The 18,414-nt window shown below is 35.0% G+C and overlaps 1 protein-coding gene across 4 annotated transcripts in view; it reads right to left on the bottom strand.

The window, feature by feature from the left end:
• LRBA (LPS responsive beige-like anchor protein) overlaps positions 1-18,414 on the bottom strand; it is a 793,918-nt gene that overhangs the window by 433,158 nt on the left and 342,346 nt on the right. For all 4 annotated transcript variants that reach the window (XM_032148169.2, XM_032148179.2, XM_032148174.2 and 1 more), the window contains one exon: positions 2,547-2,713. In XM_032148169.2, the coding sequence (XP_032004060.1) occupies positions 2,547-2,713 (167 nt within the window). The remainder of the gene's footprint in view (positions 1-2,546; positions 2,714-18,414) is intronic.

Raw genomic sequence — 18,414 nt, forward strand, 5'->3', positions numbered from 1 at the left:
ATTTCTAAATATTCTAATATGATTGAGTTAAAAGACAAAATGCTACTATAATTCTTTAGATAAAATGCAAAGAAATTATACTTAATTTAATCCTCTTCACTAGAATTTTGCTCATTGTGCATATTTCTTTTAACAGGCTTAGGATAGTTAAATGCATTATAGCTACAGTATGACTCTGATTTCTCTCTAACGCCATTTATGTTTTCTAGAATTATGCTAAGTGAAGAACAAAGTACACTGTGTTATTCCCATTTATTACAGCCATGTCCATAATTTACAAGCTGATTATGCAAGCCTCATACAAGGGAAACAGAGAATAGTTAACCACTGTCAAAAAGAATGGTGAGCCAGCATACATTTTTGTCAGCTACATTTTCTTACACGGACCTTAAAAGGAGCATTAAGATCCACACTTCACATTATTGGGAATTAATATTGAAAAGGACTATTTAAAGGTAATTTTTAAAAGTGCATTAGGGAGAAACCAGGTGTTCTAAATAAGTTAACAGTTGAATATGATACAGAACTAAATATAATGACAAAGAAATATCAACATACAGGCAATGTGCTTTGTTACATATTGTTTTTTAATGTAAGATGAGATTTATAGAGGAAAATATTAATTTAATCATGTCCATTTTCTTTGTGATGGTACATCCTTTCTTGTTGTTCTGAATTTAAAATGTACACATTAGAAAGCTAATAATTTGACAGCTATTTTAATTTGAGAGGAAAAAGTAAAAGATATTTTGTTCTGTGGACTTGCAGAAATATTAAAATTTCAAAATTTATTTCAGTTGTTTCTGGCTTAATGAATAATAGAGTTGATGCCTTAGAACAACTCTATTACCAAAACACTAATTATTTCTAGATAAATACATTTCATGGTCCATTTAGCTCTCCAAGATATTTTACTACACCAAAATCACTTCAGGAAAACCATGTTTTCCTTTTGATACCACATGTATACTATGCTATACAAAGGTACAGCTATCAACAGAAAGAATTTTGATCCCATCAAAATAACCCACGAAACGCTTGACATAAGTTATCTAAATATTTTTATTTTAAAACTGCAAAACCTTTTGGGTGAAAAGAATAACTTTTTTAAAAGATTCAACAAATGCACACTGAGTTCCTACTACGTGTCAGGCACTATGCATCAGAGTAATATCCTAATTTATTCAGTATCTGATGTCAAAATGATATCAAATCTGTAATAATAAAGCACTTTGAAACTCTAAAACCCTCAATACAACACTCCTCCATTCTCTTCGCCATGGGCTTTTAGATGTTGCAAGATAAGGCACCAGAGATCACTGACCCATGAATACATGTTATTTCCATAACCACTCTTGCACCGGCAGATCAACTGAAATAAGATTAAAACAAACAAACAAACATGGTTCCTGTTGGCTGTCCTTTTGATCTCAAGACCTTGACTTGCCTTTCTTTCTCTGAATATCAAAACTTAGGTACTCAGAAATATAATTCATTATATGCAAATATTCTTTGTAATAAATATCACATGCTACATTTATTCTATATTAGTGAATACTTTATACAAGTAGCTTTCAATGCAAATTTTTTAAGTTTACTTTTCTAAAAGTTAAAATTTTTTTCTTTATACTGGAAAATTTCTAACACTGGATTTTGATGTCCGACAGACATATAAGTTGATTAAAACACAAATGGAGGCAAATTACACTCTTACATAACATACAAGTAATTTACTATTTTTGTTTTTATTGTCTTCTAGAAAAAGTTGGGCAAAAATTAGAAATTAAAATATAATGTTTTCTAACAGCAAAATAAAAACTTTTTGTCATTAACTTTACTTAAAAGAGTCAACACATGTTCCTGAAATTTGTAGCATAAAATATTTCATGGAGGATATATAATTTGTCCAAGTTCCTTCGTCTTAAAGGCAATTTAATTATTTTGTTTCTATAAAGTAAAATCAACAACTGCACGTCCAGTTTGGCTATCTTAAAAGAAGGTAGAGACATTAAGTAAAATTTTAAAGAAGGCATTTAACCAAGTTTATCATCACAGTCCTAAAATCTGCAACATAACAAAAAAAAATCATTTTATTGTATTTTCAAATTTACACTTTGAAAATATGGTTACTTTCAAATAACTAAAAAATATAAAAAGAGCATAGTTTTTTAAAATAAAATGTTATATACGTAAAAATTTGGCTAAAAGTGTAGATAGTAAGACAGTTTAACTGATTCCCTTAATAATTCCTTTCAAAAGGAATAAGTAGATAAAGCAAATATTATTTTGGAAGTAGTTGAGGAAACTGATCTACAAAGATCCATAATTGTACACATATTGATTGGATAAATATGGATCTATAAAGATCCATAATTGTACCCATACTGATTTTCTCCTTCCCTTTGGCTTTAAATTCATAGAGATGATGAAAGACAAAATTAAATTACTCTCTTCTTCATCTGGCTTTGATCATATCCAAAGTCATTTATCTAAACCTAAGCCATCTACAGAAAATCAGTGGCCAAATCCTAAAGGTATCCCTTTACCTCACTGCAGAATTTCCCCAGGCTCCATGCTTGTCTGTGAGAATGTTGATAATTTTCTGGATTAGTTGAGTTGCTGTCACGTGGTCACGATATTTTGCTGCTCTTATCAAATGATCACACATCTTCTCATCTTCTCGTTTGTCTGCAGAATACTGGGCACACAGTGACTTGGAGAGAAAAAAAAATAATACTATAAAAAATGTGAAAAAAACCTTTAAAATCCATTATGAAATAATCTTTACCCTAAATCAAAACAACCAAAATTTTAAATCTACTTTTACATTCCTCATTCACCTAACTGAGATTTAGTGATCTGCTGTCTCAATAAAACATAGCACAAGAATTTACTTCTGTGAAGTCAATCATGAGATACACTCAGAAGTGGTAAACATTCAAGTAGAGACCTGCATAATGAGACAAAGACAGTCTTGTAAGAAGCAGGGGCCCAGCACAACAAACAGCATGAAGTGAAGTTGCAAAGGACTTGAGACATAGTGAATAAGGAGAATAATGGTAAGAAATAATTTTCAAAAGGCAGGCTAGGGCTACATCATTAGTATTATGGTAAGGAGTTTAGATTTTATTCAAATGTAATGGAATCCCAGTGGAAAGTTTTATGCAGGGAAGTGATAAATTTACATATTAAAATGATCATATAGCTGCTATTTAGAGAATGGATTGTAGTGGGACAAGAGAAGTGAAGTTGGCAGTTATGAGGCCACTGCACAGGGCCAGAAAAGAGACAATAGCAGCTTACAATAGTAAATTGAGCTAGTTCTAAATACCTTTAGAACATGAAACTGTTTGGTCTTCTAAGTCCTAGCAAAATGTAGGAAGAGCTCTGGGATTGCCTGGGATCTTATTTAAAATGCAGAGTCTCAGGCCCCACCCCAAATCTATTCACTTTGTGTTTGAATTTTAATTCCCAGGCAATTTATATACATCAAAGTCTGAAAAGTACTGTCTTAGATATCATCAATTTTACCAAAAAAACGTTTGCCTTAGAATTATTTGTCAGTAATCAGATACACTATAATTGCTAGTTTCCAAAATGCTTATTTCTCTTCTTTTGGAATTCAGATACTTGTGGTGTCATGTTTATGATACTGTAGTTAAGGCATTGTTTAAAATAAGAAAACAAAGATGGATGTAAACTTGGTGCTTTGTTCTATTCAGTGTCTACTGGAGTCCTCTCCCCCACCGCCACACACATATCCTTTGATAGATAAGTAACATAAACTTCCGATGTTGGAATAAATGTCACTAGTTTACATATGGAATATACATTGTGGATGCTTGCCTCTCCCACAGTATACCAGTTTCGATAGATTGCTGCCACGCACTACTCCCACCACCACCCCAGCAACAAACAGGAGTCCCGATTGTCCCGAACCAACCAGGTAATAATCACACCCACATTGGCAAACTGGATTAGGGAAGGACACTTGATGTAACTGGTACAGGTAGGGCAAAGTTCAAGATTTTGTTGGACAGTTGGTTCCCTCCTTCCTCTCAGGGTGTAAAAGAAGCAGCAAATTCTAGGAGTATTGGACGCTCTCTGTACCATGAGGGAAGCTGGCCTGAAGATACGGCCAAAATGACAGAACTATGAAAATTGTAGAAAAATAGAGCTCGTTCCAGAATCATGAACTTCCAGATCAATCAAATTCTCAAGACCAGTCAACCCCTATGAGACTTTTTAAAGATTTTTTTAAGAGCCAATAAACTCCTGCTCATTGTAAACCAGTAGAAACCTCCAAAAAAAATTTTTTTTTTTTTGTTCCTTACACCAAAAGCAATTCATCCTTTGCATGGTGTATATGTACATGCATAAGGAATCAAATATATATATATATGTATGTGTGTATATATGTGTGTGTGTGTGTGTGTGTATATATATATATATATATATTTTTTTTTTTTTTTTTTTTTTGAGGCAGTCTTGCTCTGTCGCCCAGGCTGGAGTGCAGTGGCGCGATCTTCTTGGCTCACTGCAACCTCCGCCTCCCAGGTTCAAGCAATTCTCCTGCCTCGACCTCCCGAGTAGCTGGGACTACAGGTGCACGCCGCCACGCCCAGCTAATTTTTTTGTATTTTAGTAGAGATGGGGTTTCACCACATTGCCCAGGCTGGTCTCTAATTCCTGAGCTCCAGCAATCCACCTGCCTCAGCCTCCAAAAGTGCTGGGATTACAGGCGTGAGCCACCGCGCCTGGCCAGGAATCAAATATCTTAGTCTGTGCAAAAAACTATGCTAGGGAGATGAAAAGCTGAATTTTATAAACAGGAATTTTAGAAGTTAGTCTTGGGTGGGAATAAAGGAAACCTTTAAAGCAAAGGCAAGGCAGAAAAACATTCATCAATTTCAGGGAGGGACAAAGCAAGAGAGTTTGACCCAAGTACAAAATACAGGTAGAACGAGTAATAGACTGAATAAATTCTGGAATGCAGAATGAGTATAGAAAAAAGTCACAGGAATCATAGTATACTTATACGAATGACTACAAGATACCGTAACCAGGTTATGGTATCACCCTTGCTAATATCTCCTGTCAGTCTTGATCAATTCACTCATTTACCTCTATAGGTCTAAATGTCCTCATCTGCAAAATTAGCAGATTATATTAGATCTAAGATTGCGTCAATCTGAATATTCTGGGCAACCTCTGTGAGGGTACTTGAGAGTACCTGAATTCAACCTCTGAGATATGTTCACTGGTAAAGGCAAACTGTTTATTTAATCTAAACACTGATGTAGAGAAAATAAATCCTACTAAGAACTAGAATAACTGATAAGAAATTAAAAGCAAATTTCATATACTATATTTTTAAAAAAGATTGACCCAAACAAACCACAGAAGAGTTCACTTTGTCAAAAATATGATTTGAGCAAATAAAAGAAAATGATTAAGAAATGTATGAAAGGGCAGCAGTTTAAGTGAAGATAACTAGGAAATTATTTCATTGTAACAAAAATGTCGACTGATATGTTGTATTTTTATATATTCATTGAAGAACTGAGAAACATTCTATAGGTTATTTCATATCTAACCCAACCATACATTAAAACAAATAGTACGAAATGATAGACATTCACAGAACCGTAAACTTCCAACATTCTCTACTATATCCGTATCTGTCCTTGTCTAACTTTATCTAAGAGGAAATTCAAATCTACTGATGAGATTTAGAAAATCACTGGTTTCTGAAATGCTATGAAACACCACATACCTTCATATTAAACAGCATTAAAAGTAACCAAAAACACATTATTAAATAGCCTATCATTTCTATCTCTTATTATTACACTAATTTAACATCAAATTGTATTTTGTAAACATTTGATAAGCTATTAAAGTTTGTTCTAAAAGGCATAATTCTAAAAACAAGGGCTCAAGGTAAGCTAAATGGTAAAATGGTTTAAAGTGTTCTTTAATGGATCCTTCTTTACAATTTGAACAGCAACTTTTCATATCTGACATAAAATCTATAGATATAAATCACAGTAAGGGCTATTCTTTCCTGATTATCAATCTCTGTCTCTTTGTGGAACATTAGGGTCACATCTGACCTAAAAACATGATAAAAGAAAACCAAACAAGAATGTTTCATTAAGATATAATGAACTTGTAATTATTTTTTAAATGTCCTTATAATGTAATTTGAAGATGTACTTATTTAAAAACCAATAATAAATTCTATGTATGAAATATTCAGTCATGAGGAGATAAGAAATATTTACTTTAGAATCAAATACATATTATTTATTTGCAGTACACATATTTGTGTATGTACGTATACCTGTATTTGGAGGTTGAGTGGAGGTACAAGAGACCTTAACAAATATTGCTATTTATCAGTAACATAAACGGTCAGATGTAAAACTTTCATTCAGCTTTAAGGCAGAATTTTTTATGTTTTATATCAACTTTTCTGTGTTCCTATTGCAAGCACTATATAAATTAGATAATATAACATCATAACATGGCCACAAAATATTTGACTATGAAAAGAAAAAAATAAGCATTTGGGGAACAATTCTATTTTATGCGATTATTGCTAAAGAAACCTAAGATTTATAACCAAAGAATGAAGAAACTCAATATAGGATAAATAAACCTCCACGGAAGAAATTCAGTCACTCACAGTAAATAGACAAAGCCGCCATTTTAGTTCTTTAAATGTAAATGAATAGAGACAATATTTAATTTTTCCTTCCAGATGTCATGGCTCTACCTAATTTTACTATGAAAGTCAGAGAGGACACAAACAAATGGAAAAACATTCCATGCTCATGGATAGGAAGAATCAATATCATGAAAATGGCCATACTACCCAAATTAATTTATAGATTCAACGCTATCCCCACCAACCTACCAATGACTTTCTTCACAGAATTAGAAAAAACTACTTTAAATTTCATATGGAACTAAAAAAGAGCCCATATAACCAAGACAATCCTAAGCAAAAAGAACAAAGCTGGAGGCATCACGCTACTTGACTTCAAACTATACTAAAAGGCTACAGTAACCAAACAGCATGGTACTGGTACCAAAACAGATAGGTAAGACCAGTGCAACAGAACAGAGGCCTCAGAAATAACACCATACGTCTACAACCATCTCATCTTTGACAAACCTGACAAAAACAAGAAATGGGGAAAGGATTCTCTATTTAATAAATGGTGTTGGGAAAACTGGCTAGCCATATGCAGAAAACTGAAACTGGACCCCTTCCTTACACCTTATACAAAAATCAATCCAAGATGGATTAAAGATTTAAACGTAAGACCTAAAACCATAAAAACCCTAGATGAAAACCTAAGCAATATCATTCAGGACATAGGCATGGGCAAAGACTTCATGACTAAAACACCAAAAGCAATGGCAACAAAAGTCAAAATTGACAAATGAGATCTAATTAAACTAAAGAGCTTCTGCACAGCAAAAGAAACTATCATCAGGGTAAACAGGCAACCTACAGAATGAGAGAAAATTTTTCCAATCTATCCATCTGACAAAGGGCTAATTTCCAGAATCTACAAGGAACTTAAACTAATTTACAAGAAAGAAACAATCCCATCAAAAAGTGGGTGAAGGATATGAACAGACACTTTTCAAAAGAAGACATTTATGCAGCCAACAAACATATGAAAAAAAGCTCATCATCACTGGTCATTAGAGAAATCCAAATCAAAACCACAATGAGATACCATCTCATGCCAGTTAGAATGGTGATCATTAAAAAATCAGGAAACAACAGATGCTGGAAAGGACGTGGAGAAATAGGAACGCTTTTACACTGTTGGAGGGAGTATAAATTAGTTCAAGTATTCAAGTATTGTGGAAAACAGTGTGGCAATTTCTCAAGGATCTAGAACTAGAAATACCATTTGACCCAGCAATCCCATTACTGGGTATACACCCAAAGGATTATAAATCATTCTACTATAAAGACACATACACAGGTATATTTATTGCGGCACTATTCACAACAGCAAAGACTTGGAACCAACCCAAATGTCCATCAATGTTAGACTGGATAAAGAAAATGTGACACATATACTCCATGGAATACTGTGCAGCCATAAAAAAGAATGAGTTCATGTCCTTTGCAGGGACGTGGATGAAGCTGGAAACCATCATTATCAGCAAACTAACACCAGAACAGAAAACCAAACACTGCATGTTCTCACTCATAAGTGGGAGTTGAACAATAAGAACACAAGGGCACGGAGAGGGGAACATCATACACCAGGGCATGTCCGGGAATGGAGGGCAAGGGGAGGGATAGCATTAAGAGAAATACCTAATGTAGATGACAGGTTGATGGGTGCAGCAAACCACCATGGAACATGTATAACTATGTAACAAACCTGCACATTCTGCACATGTATCCCAGAACTTAAAGTATAATAAATAAATAAATAAATAAATAAATAAATACTTTTTAAAAGTCCTAAAAGATTTTAAAAAAAAAGAAATGGAAAATGTTAATAGATATATTCTCTATTAAAGAAATTCAACTCAACTACTTTACCATAAAGAAATCTCAGGCCCACATGGTTATATCAGTGAATTCCACCAAACTTTTAAGAGGAAATAATACGGAGGCCGGGCAAGATGCCTCACATCTGTAATTTCAGCACTTAGGGAGGCTGTGACGGGAGGATCGCTTGAGCATAGGAGTTGAAGACCAGCATGGTCAACATGGTGAAACCCCATAGCTACAAAAATACAAAACTTAGCCAGGTGTGGTGGCATGCACCTTTAGTCCTAGCTACTTGGGAGGCTGAGGTGGGAAGATGGCTTGAGCCCAGGAGGCAGAGGTTGCAGCAAGCCGAGATTGTGCCACTGCACTCCAGCCTGGGTGACAGAGCCAAAAAGAAGAAGAAATAATAATGAAAAAAAATTTACAATAGCATGAAAAACATGAAATACTTAGCTATATTTTAAAATTTATAAAGATCTCATAAAAAATAAAACTATAAAATATTGTTAAGAGAAATTAAGAAGCTAGATAAATGAAGAAATATACAATTTATATATACAAAATATACAGTTTATAGATTTAAAGATTCAACATTTTAAAAATTGATTTTATATATTCAACACAATAAAAATTTTTAGCAATTTTTATAAAACTGAAAAGCTGATTCTAAAACATATATAAAAACAGAAGGTAGGCTGGGCGTGGTGGCTCATGCCTGTAATCCCAGAACTTTGGGAGGCCGAGGCAGGTAGATCACAGGGTCAGGAGATCGAGATCATCCTAGAAAACAAGGTGAAACCCCATCTCTACTAAAAATACAAAAAAAGTAGCTTGGCATGGTGGCACATGCCTGTAATCCCAGGTACTCAGAAGGCTGAGGCAGGAGAATCGTTTGAACCAGGGAGTTGGAGGTTGCAGTGAGCCAAGATCACACCAGTGCACTCCAGACTGGCGATAGAGCGAGACTCCATCTCAAAAAAAAAAAAAAGAAGGTAATAACAGCAAAGTAACTTTGGAAAACAAAGTTGTAAGACTTTACACCCTTCCCACCATACTATAAAATTAGAAATGAAGAGCACTGGTAATAACCAGAGATGACAAAATGAAGAAACAACTGGTACTGAAATACCTGGCTATCCACATGAGAAAAAAAAAAAAAGAATATTTTCTTTAACCTAATATCATACAAAAAATACTTAATGCAAACTGGGTCAAGGATATAAATCTAGAAGTTAAAACTATAACATTTCCAAAACACAACAGCAGAATTTTTTTTATAACTTTGGGATAGGCAGTGTTGTTAGATTGGACAGCATAACAGAAAGCATGGAAGAAAATCACAAGAATTTAAAAACTGACAAAATAAACTTTAACAAAATTTAAAACACCTGGTCTTTTTTTTTTTTTTTTTTTTTAAGACAGAGTCTCACTCTGTCGCCCAGGCTGGAGTGCAGTGGCTCGATCTCAGCTCACTGTAAGCTCCACCTCCCAGGTTCACGCTATTCTCCTGCCTCAGCCTCCTGAGTAGCTAGCACCACAGGCGCCCGCCACCACGCCCAGCTAATTTTTTGTAATTTTTTAGTAGAGGCAGGGTTTCACCACGTTAGCCAGGATGGTCTCGATCTCTTGACCTCATAATCCGCCCGCCTCGGCCTCCCAAAGTGCTGGGATTACAGGCGTGAGCCACCATGCCTGGCCCAACACCTGCTCTTTAAAAGAACCATTTATAAAATGAAAGGTAAGCCACAAATTGTGAAAAAAAATTTAACATACACGTAAGTGACAAATGAATTCTTTACAGAATATATAAAGAATTCATACAACTCAATAAGACAAACAACCTAATTAAAAATAATTAGCACAGGATTTGAACAGGCATTTCACAAAAGATATACAAATGGCTAATAAGCACATGAGAAGATGCTTAGTCAGTACAGAAATGCAAATAAAAATCACAATAAGCTATCACTATACACCCACTAGACCGGCTGAAATTTAAAAGAGCTACAATACCAAGCACTGACAAAGACATGGAACAACTGGAACTCTCATACCTACCTTGGTGGTTGAATTGTGAAGTCATCAACTACTTTGGAAAATAGTTTGTCAATTTCTTGTAAGCTTAAACATACACTTACAGTAGCATGCAGCAATCCTACCCCTAGATATTTCCGCAAAAGGAATAAGAGCGTATTTCTACAAAAATAACTTGTATGAAAATGCCCATGGTGCATTTAGTCATAAAAGTCAGACACTGAAAACAACCCAATGTCTGCCTACAGCTGAATGGATAAACAAAATAATTCAACTTAGTATTTAAAAAAACAAACCAATAATACAGACAACAATGTGAATGAACATCAAAAAGTTTATGCTGACCAAAATAATCCAGAGTACCTACTATTTGATTCCATGTATATAAAATTTTATAGCAGATAAAACTATCTATAATAACAGAAATCAGATCACTGGTTGTCTGGGATTGGATATGAGTATATGGAGAGGAATTGAGCACAGTGGATCACAGGGGAATTCTCTAGGATGACCGAAATTTCCTATATCTTTATTATAATGGTAAAACCACAGATATACACCTTTATCAAAACTCCTCAAATTGTATACTTAAAATTTTATTACATGCAAACTATACTTCAATAAAGTTTATTTAAGAAGTGTTTGTTTGTTTGTTTTTTCAGGCAAGATTTCACTCTATTGTCTAGGCTGGAGTGCAATGGTGTGATCTTGGCTCACTGCAACCTCAATCTCTTGGGCTCAAGTGATCCTGCCACTTCAGTCCCCCCAAGTAGCTGGGACTAGAGGCACGCACCACCATACCCAGCTAATTTTTTCTATTTATTGTACAGCTGAGGTCTCACTATGTTGCCCAGGCTGGTCTCGAACTCCTGAGCGCAAGCAATCCACTCACCTCAGCCTCCCAAAGTGCTGGGATTACAGGCATGAGCCACCACGCCCAGCAAGAAGTTTTTAAAAAGTGGATGGACAAGGTATAGATGAAGAAAGCAGTTAAAATACTCATACCAAAAAACAGACTCATATAGCAAATAGGTAAATACCTTCTACAAATCAATGAGGAAGAGACAGATAACCAATAAGAAACTGGGTAAGTGAGCAACATGTACTTCACAAAAGTAAAAAATAGATAATATATAACAAGCAGGAGAATAGACATAATTCTTTTAAAAATTCAAAATAAAAGTACATCAGAATGCCAAAATAAAAATCACCAGTCAACTGTTGATGAGAATGCTGAATAATGAGAACAACTCTACACTGAGGCTGGGAGTGGTACACACTTTTGCAAGATAGTGTGACAATATCTATTAAAATTCAAATATGAACATTTTGTAATCAAGTAATTCCACCATACAGAAATGCATGAGGATGTGCGCCAAACATATAAAATATTGAAAGTGCATTATTCATAATAGCTAAACACTGAAAACAACCGAACAAACAGAAGAGATTATTTAAAAACTACTGGTCTACATATTCGGAATAGCTAAAAATTGGAAATAATTCAATTACCTATCAACAGTAGAAAGAGGTAATGAACAGCCAGCAGTCTATACATAATGGAATACTATGTAGTAATGAAAGTGGAGTTGAAAAACGTAAGAAAATAATTAAATGTTGGAAACATAATGTTGAAATAAAATTTCCAGAATAGAAGACATGTTTTATGATTCCATTTATATAAGGGTCAAAAATTGGGCAAGAAATTACAGTGCTAAAAGAAACATACTTAAGTTTTGAAAGTATAAAACAAAAGCAAATGTCAGCCATAAAATTCAGAACAGTGGTTACCTTAACAGGGCAGAAAGGGGTTGTGATTGGAAGGCTAGAAGACTTCTCGCAAACTCTTTGTTTCAGTATCACAAAAAAATTAAATTAATGATGTTAAACATACATTGTTTCTAAAGTTAGGTTTTCAGAGTAATAGGTTTTTTAAGAAATAGGTTACAAAAAGCAAATTTTTATTAAGTTTGCAATTAAGATCTTGTTAAGTTTTGAAATAAAAATAAACTACACACAATTTTAATGCTAAAATAGCAAGCCCTTTTCCTAAATTAATAATGTTTAATGTTAATTAAACAATTTGTGTTGGTCTCACAAGTTTTGTATTTAAAATCTCTTTTAAAGACTTTTAAAAGAAACATATACTTGCTTTTAAAAACAAATCAAAGGGCCGGGCGTGGTGGCTCACGCTTGTAATCCCAGCACTTTGGGAGGCCGAGGCGGGCGGATCACGAGGTCAGGAGATCCTGACCACGGTGAAACCCCGTCTCTACTAAAAATACAAAAAAAAAAAATTAGCCGGGCGTGGTGGCGGGCGCCTGTAGTCCCAGCTGCTCGGAGAGGCTGAGGCAGGAGAATGGCGTGAACCCGGGAGGCGGAGCTTGCAGTGAGCCGAGATTGCGCCACTGCACTCCAGCCTGGGCGACAGAGCGAGACTCCGTCTCAAAAAAAAAAAAAAAAAAATCAAAGAACAACGACACAAAAAAGAAAAAGAAATTTCTGTCTTCTACGTCCTCCCTGTTTGGTCAGTTGCTTTCTACAGAGGTAGTCACTGTTTAGAGTAAGATGCCATTCCTATATAATGGAATCAAACTGTACATCATTCCATGTCAGGACCTTCTTTCTTTTACATGGCTACAAACAGATTATTACATTTTTAGTTAACCAAGCATTGCGTCTGCTAAACACATTTTAAGTATAGTACTTTACTTCTCAATTTGTCTCAAAATCACTTACACTATAAATTACTTGTCTCACTGAAAACAATTTAAAAGTGAAATCACTTCAGGGACAATAAATGAAGAAGTTTCTCAGTATTTCACTTTTGGAGGTCTTTGTACTTGATCCCTTACCTTAAAGTGTGATCTTAAAAAAAAAAAAAAAAAAAAAAAAGCTATCTACAGAAACTCAGAAAGACTCCTAGAAAAGACAGAAAAATGAAAGCTTAAAAATCTCAACAGCAAACAAAAGTCAACTAATGACAATGTGTGACAGCCACTTTTAATTCTGAAGTGATTCCTCTGTCATGCAACGACTCAAAGTATTGATTTCTCTCAGCATGAAAAAGCCTAAGCCAATGAAACAGACAGAGCAGCATCCCCCTCCTTCCTTCCCCCCATAACAGCATTCAAGGTTAAAACAGGCAGAACACTTATCAAAGTATCTCTTCCATTTCTTCTTGTTTTAATAGACTGGATACAACCTGTTGGGTTCTTATCTTTACAAACTATAGTCCTCAGACAATATTTTTAAATAATTTGAAGATTAATATAGGTTCTTCTATTCTTTTGCTTTACACTTTTGGTAATAAAAAAACTTCTTTCAAAATGCTTTTTTTTTCTGTGAACTCTTGAGAGAAGTATATATAATATTTGTAAAAACAAGCCAACACTAATAAGAAGGCTATAGTTTCTACTTGTGTGCCAATACCACACATAATATTTTGTTTTCATTATTTCTTTAGAGTACTTATTAACAATAAAACCCACAAATACCTAAGCATCTTCCAAAAAGACAAAGTGAATCCTTCAACAATGCAAACATACATCATACATCTGTTTGGAAAATAAACTATGGCCGCTATCTGTGTTCAAGAAAATAGTAATAACATAAAATGTAAGCAAAGGATAGGGTTGAAACCAAAGAATTATATTTTAAAACTATAGTATGAGACAAACATAACAATCAGCTCTCTGTATCCTCAGGTTCTACATCCACAGATTCAACCAAATTTTCTGTTTTGTTTTGTTTTTGAATCAGAATCTCACTCTGTCACCTAGGCTGAAGTGCAGTGACCTCCATCTCCCAGGTTCACACAACCCTCCCATTTCAGCCTCATGAGTAACTGGGACTACATGCACACATCACCATGCCCAGCTAATATTTTTCTGTAGAGACAGTGTCTCTCAATGTTGGCCCGGCTGGTCTCAAACTCCTGGCCTCAAGTGATCCTCCTGCCTCAGCCTCCCAAAGTGCTTAGATTATAAGTGTGAGCCACTGTGCCAGACCTTGACCAATTTTTGATCTGCAGTTAGTCCTGGAACCAATTCCCCATGGATCCAGAAGGATGACTGTATATCTTCACAAAATATTATGTATAAATGGTTACACACAGAGGGGTAAAATTAAGAAGCTTTAATTTCTTAAACTTTACTTTTTGCTAATCTGCAAAAGAGTTAGATGATCTTAAGCAAATCCTATCATCTTTTAACTCTACTTAACCAATGGATTTTTAAAAGCATAAAAAAACTAGGGTCTTTTAGTTGTATTAGCAAGGTCTCCTACTTATGAATAAATATATTTGCTAATACAAATAGGTAAATCTTACACTTAAATATCAAGGCCAGACATGGTGGCTCACACCTTTAATCCCAGCACTTAGGGGGGTTGAGGCCAGCAAATCTCGAGGCCAGGAGAGTTCAAAGCCAGCCTGGGCAACATGGCAAAGTCCTATCTCTACAAAAATTAGAAAAATCAGCTGGGCATGGTGGCATGGACCTGTAGTCCTAGCTACTTGGGACGATGAGGTGGGAGGATCACTTGAGCCCAGGAGGTTACGCTGCAGTGAGCCATAATCAGGCCACTGCATTCCTGCCTGTGTGACAGAGTGAGACCCTGTCTCAAAAACAAAAACAAATTTCAAATAAAAGCAGCTCAAGAACAAGCATGAAAATCAGAAAGAAAAAAGCAATTATGTATAAAAATCGTAATTAACAATGTAGTTAAGCGCACCAACTCTAGAGCTAGATGACTTGAGTTTTAACTCTTGGTTTTGACACATTCATGCTTAAGCAAGTTATTTGAAACACTGTGCCTCGGTTTCCTCATATAAAAAAGGAGATGACGTGGTATGCTTTTCAGGAGGATCAAGAATAGACATAAAATGATTAAAACATTGCCAGTCATATAAAGGTAACACCTAACATTTATTGTAGGCTTAATTGTGATGTTATCAAAATACATAACAAATAGTCCCTGTCTTCCAGCATCTCACTGTAGTTTAGTAAAATAAATACAATACGAGATGGAAATAAACTATGAGATAACTGCTCAAAGAGTTATAGACAGTATGTTATAGACAGTTATAGACAGAGAGAAAAAGAAGGAACTATTAGGAATCAGGGAGAGGCTGGGCACAGTGGCTCATGTCTGTAATCCCAGCACTTTGGGAGGTGAGGCAGGCAAATGAATACCTTGCACTCAGGAGTTCCAGACCAGACTGTAGAGATGGCAAAGCCCCATCTCTAGAAAAAAAATACAAAACTTAGCCGGGCATGGTGGCACACATCTGTAGTCCCAGCTACTTGGGAGGCTGCGGTGGGAGGAATGCTTGAGCCCAGGAAGTTGAGGCTGTAGTGAGCCAAGATTGCACCACTCTACTCCAGCCCAGGTGACAGAAGAGATCCTGCCTCAAAAAAGTAAGAAGAAGAAAAAAAAAAAGAAAAAGAAGAAGGCCGGGAGCAGTGGCTCACACCTGTAATCCCAACACTTTGAGAGGCCAAGACGGGTGGATCACGAGGTCAGGAGTTCAAGACCAGCCTGGTCAAGATGGTGAAACCCCATCTCTACTAAAAATACAAAAATTAGCCGGGCGTGGTGGCAGGCGTCTGTAATCCCAGCTACTCAGAAGGCTGAGGCAGAGAAGTGCTTGAACCCAGCAGGTGGAGGTTGCAGTGAGCCGAGATCACACCACTGCACACCAGCCTGGGCAACAGAGTGAGACTTTGTCTCAAAAAAAAAAAACAAAAAACGGAGAGTTTCACAGAGGAATTAAAGGCTAAGTACCTGTTCACCAAGAAGAAAAGGATAGAAAAAATAAAATGTAGAAAATAAAAGAGGCCAAAAACTAAGAGAACAAGCTCAAATAAATGCATTTTTTAAGCAAAGATAGGAATAACAGGAATAACAGAATAAGACATGTAATAAAGAGCCTTCTCTTTTTAAATATCCTAATACATGTTTATATTTTCCTTGGGTAACATACATTTTTTTACCAATTACCTTCATAAAGGAATTATTCCTCAAAGGTTTATATAAATCATTTAACATATAAAATATTAACTAGATTTGTATTTCTCAGCTGATGATTGTTATAATGCTATAATTTCTTTAATTCATATTCAAATATGTTGCCAACACAGACCATTTCAAAACAACACACCTGAATATTAACTGGGTTATAAATACTGTTTCTCAAACTACCTGCAGTGAAGGGCCAGTTTTGGTTTTTTTTAACCTTTTTAAATTTAGCACTGATGCCTTTGATGACATTGCCAGATATTCAAGCTATAAAACTTTTTAAATATTCAATCTCTGTACTCAGCTCTTTCTGGATTACTAAGAAGTAATTTGGTCAGCAGACCATATTTAAACAGCACTAATATAAAAAGGTAAGTAGAAGGAAATTATTTTTATCAACTCAAGTATTTCCATTTTGCTTTGTATGGTAAAATACTTGCTTTGCAAAATAAAATACTTCGTATTATAAAATACGTGATCTTATATTCAGTGCTTTAATTTTTATTAATAAACCAGAAACAACAATAGCCAATATTCTCACTGTACATGAGAAAAGTCTTAATTATAAACAAATGTTGTATAAAATACACTGTAAAGATTTTTAATTAGCTTAGTTTCTTATTGATCTTTATTTTAAAATCCATTAAGAAAAGGAAGGCTTTACATTAGTACATAATCTGGTCTATAGTTAAGATAACCAGAAGATACCATAAACTGAAAGCTTAAGTAAAGGCTTGATATATCTATGAGGGATATATTCAGATATTTTCTTTGAAGAGATTTTGAATGCATTAAAAGATCTGGTTTTCAAAATATATTTTACAAGAACATACTGAGAAGATAATGAAAACACACTCTTCCAGTTTGGATTTAATTTGATCAACAATGCCTGCAACAGTTTTACCTACATATAAACCTTTTGCTTTTTCTAGCTTGCTAGCTTTAATAGAAATATAGTAATAGTAAACATCCAAGTAAAATAGCTGTTTTTTTAACCTGGTGCAGCATCACTTAACAATTTGCAAACAAAATCTCATCGATTCACTTTTAAGTGGTCTTCCTTTATCCCACCAATGATAGTTCCTTTAGTTTCACAAACAGCTCAAAAATTATTATTTCTTGTTATATGTATGTATATGCCTGTGCTTTATACAGGTAAGAATATGATGTTCAAAAGATACCTACAGAAGAGTAACAGCAGAAAATATTGAGGCCTTTCTTTTAACCTGGTCATTTTCAAAAAGCTAAAGTTGAGAGTATGACAAGTAAAACACATCATGGAAGAATCTCTAAAAATAGTGTGTTCCAGACTAAATACACAACACTTTGGATATGAAAACTGAAAAATATTATTATTGCATAGTCCAGGTCTATAGATGCTAGAACATATATGATAAATTAGGGTAAGAGTTTCCTTAAAAAAATTTGCTGGTGCCGTTGTCACTCAACCTGAGGCAGGAAAAAAGGGTAACACTGGACTGAGGAAAAACCAAGATTCTTCTCTAAGAGAGGAAGCAGGTGAGCCTGAACTCAAGAAAGAATCTGGTCAAAAGAGCTCTCACTGTTGGAGAGCTGAACTAGCTTCTGCAACATGGCAAAGCGAGAAGGCCTGGGGAAAGAGGGAGACAGAGTCAAGAAAAACTGCCTGTTCAAGAGTGTGGCCTATGAATCCTAGGAGATGCAATATCTAGTATTGTTTTGTTTCCTCTTCTGCATTGTGATGCCCTTCTATCATTGCAAGGGCTACAGAAGAGAAAAGGAGAGGTCTATGTACACACTTCGGGCAACAGGATAAAGAAAAACAGCTACTGCCTGGAAAAGTT

The sequence above is a fragment of the Hylobates moloch genome, unplaced genomic scaffold (assembly GCF_009828535.3).
Source record: "Hylobates moloch isolate HMO894 unplaced genomic scaffold, HMol_V3 SCAFFOLD_3, whole genome shotgun sequence".
Lineage (NCBI taxonomy): Eukaryota > Metazoa > Chordata > Mammalia > Primates > Hylobatidae > Hylobates > Hylobates moloch.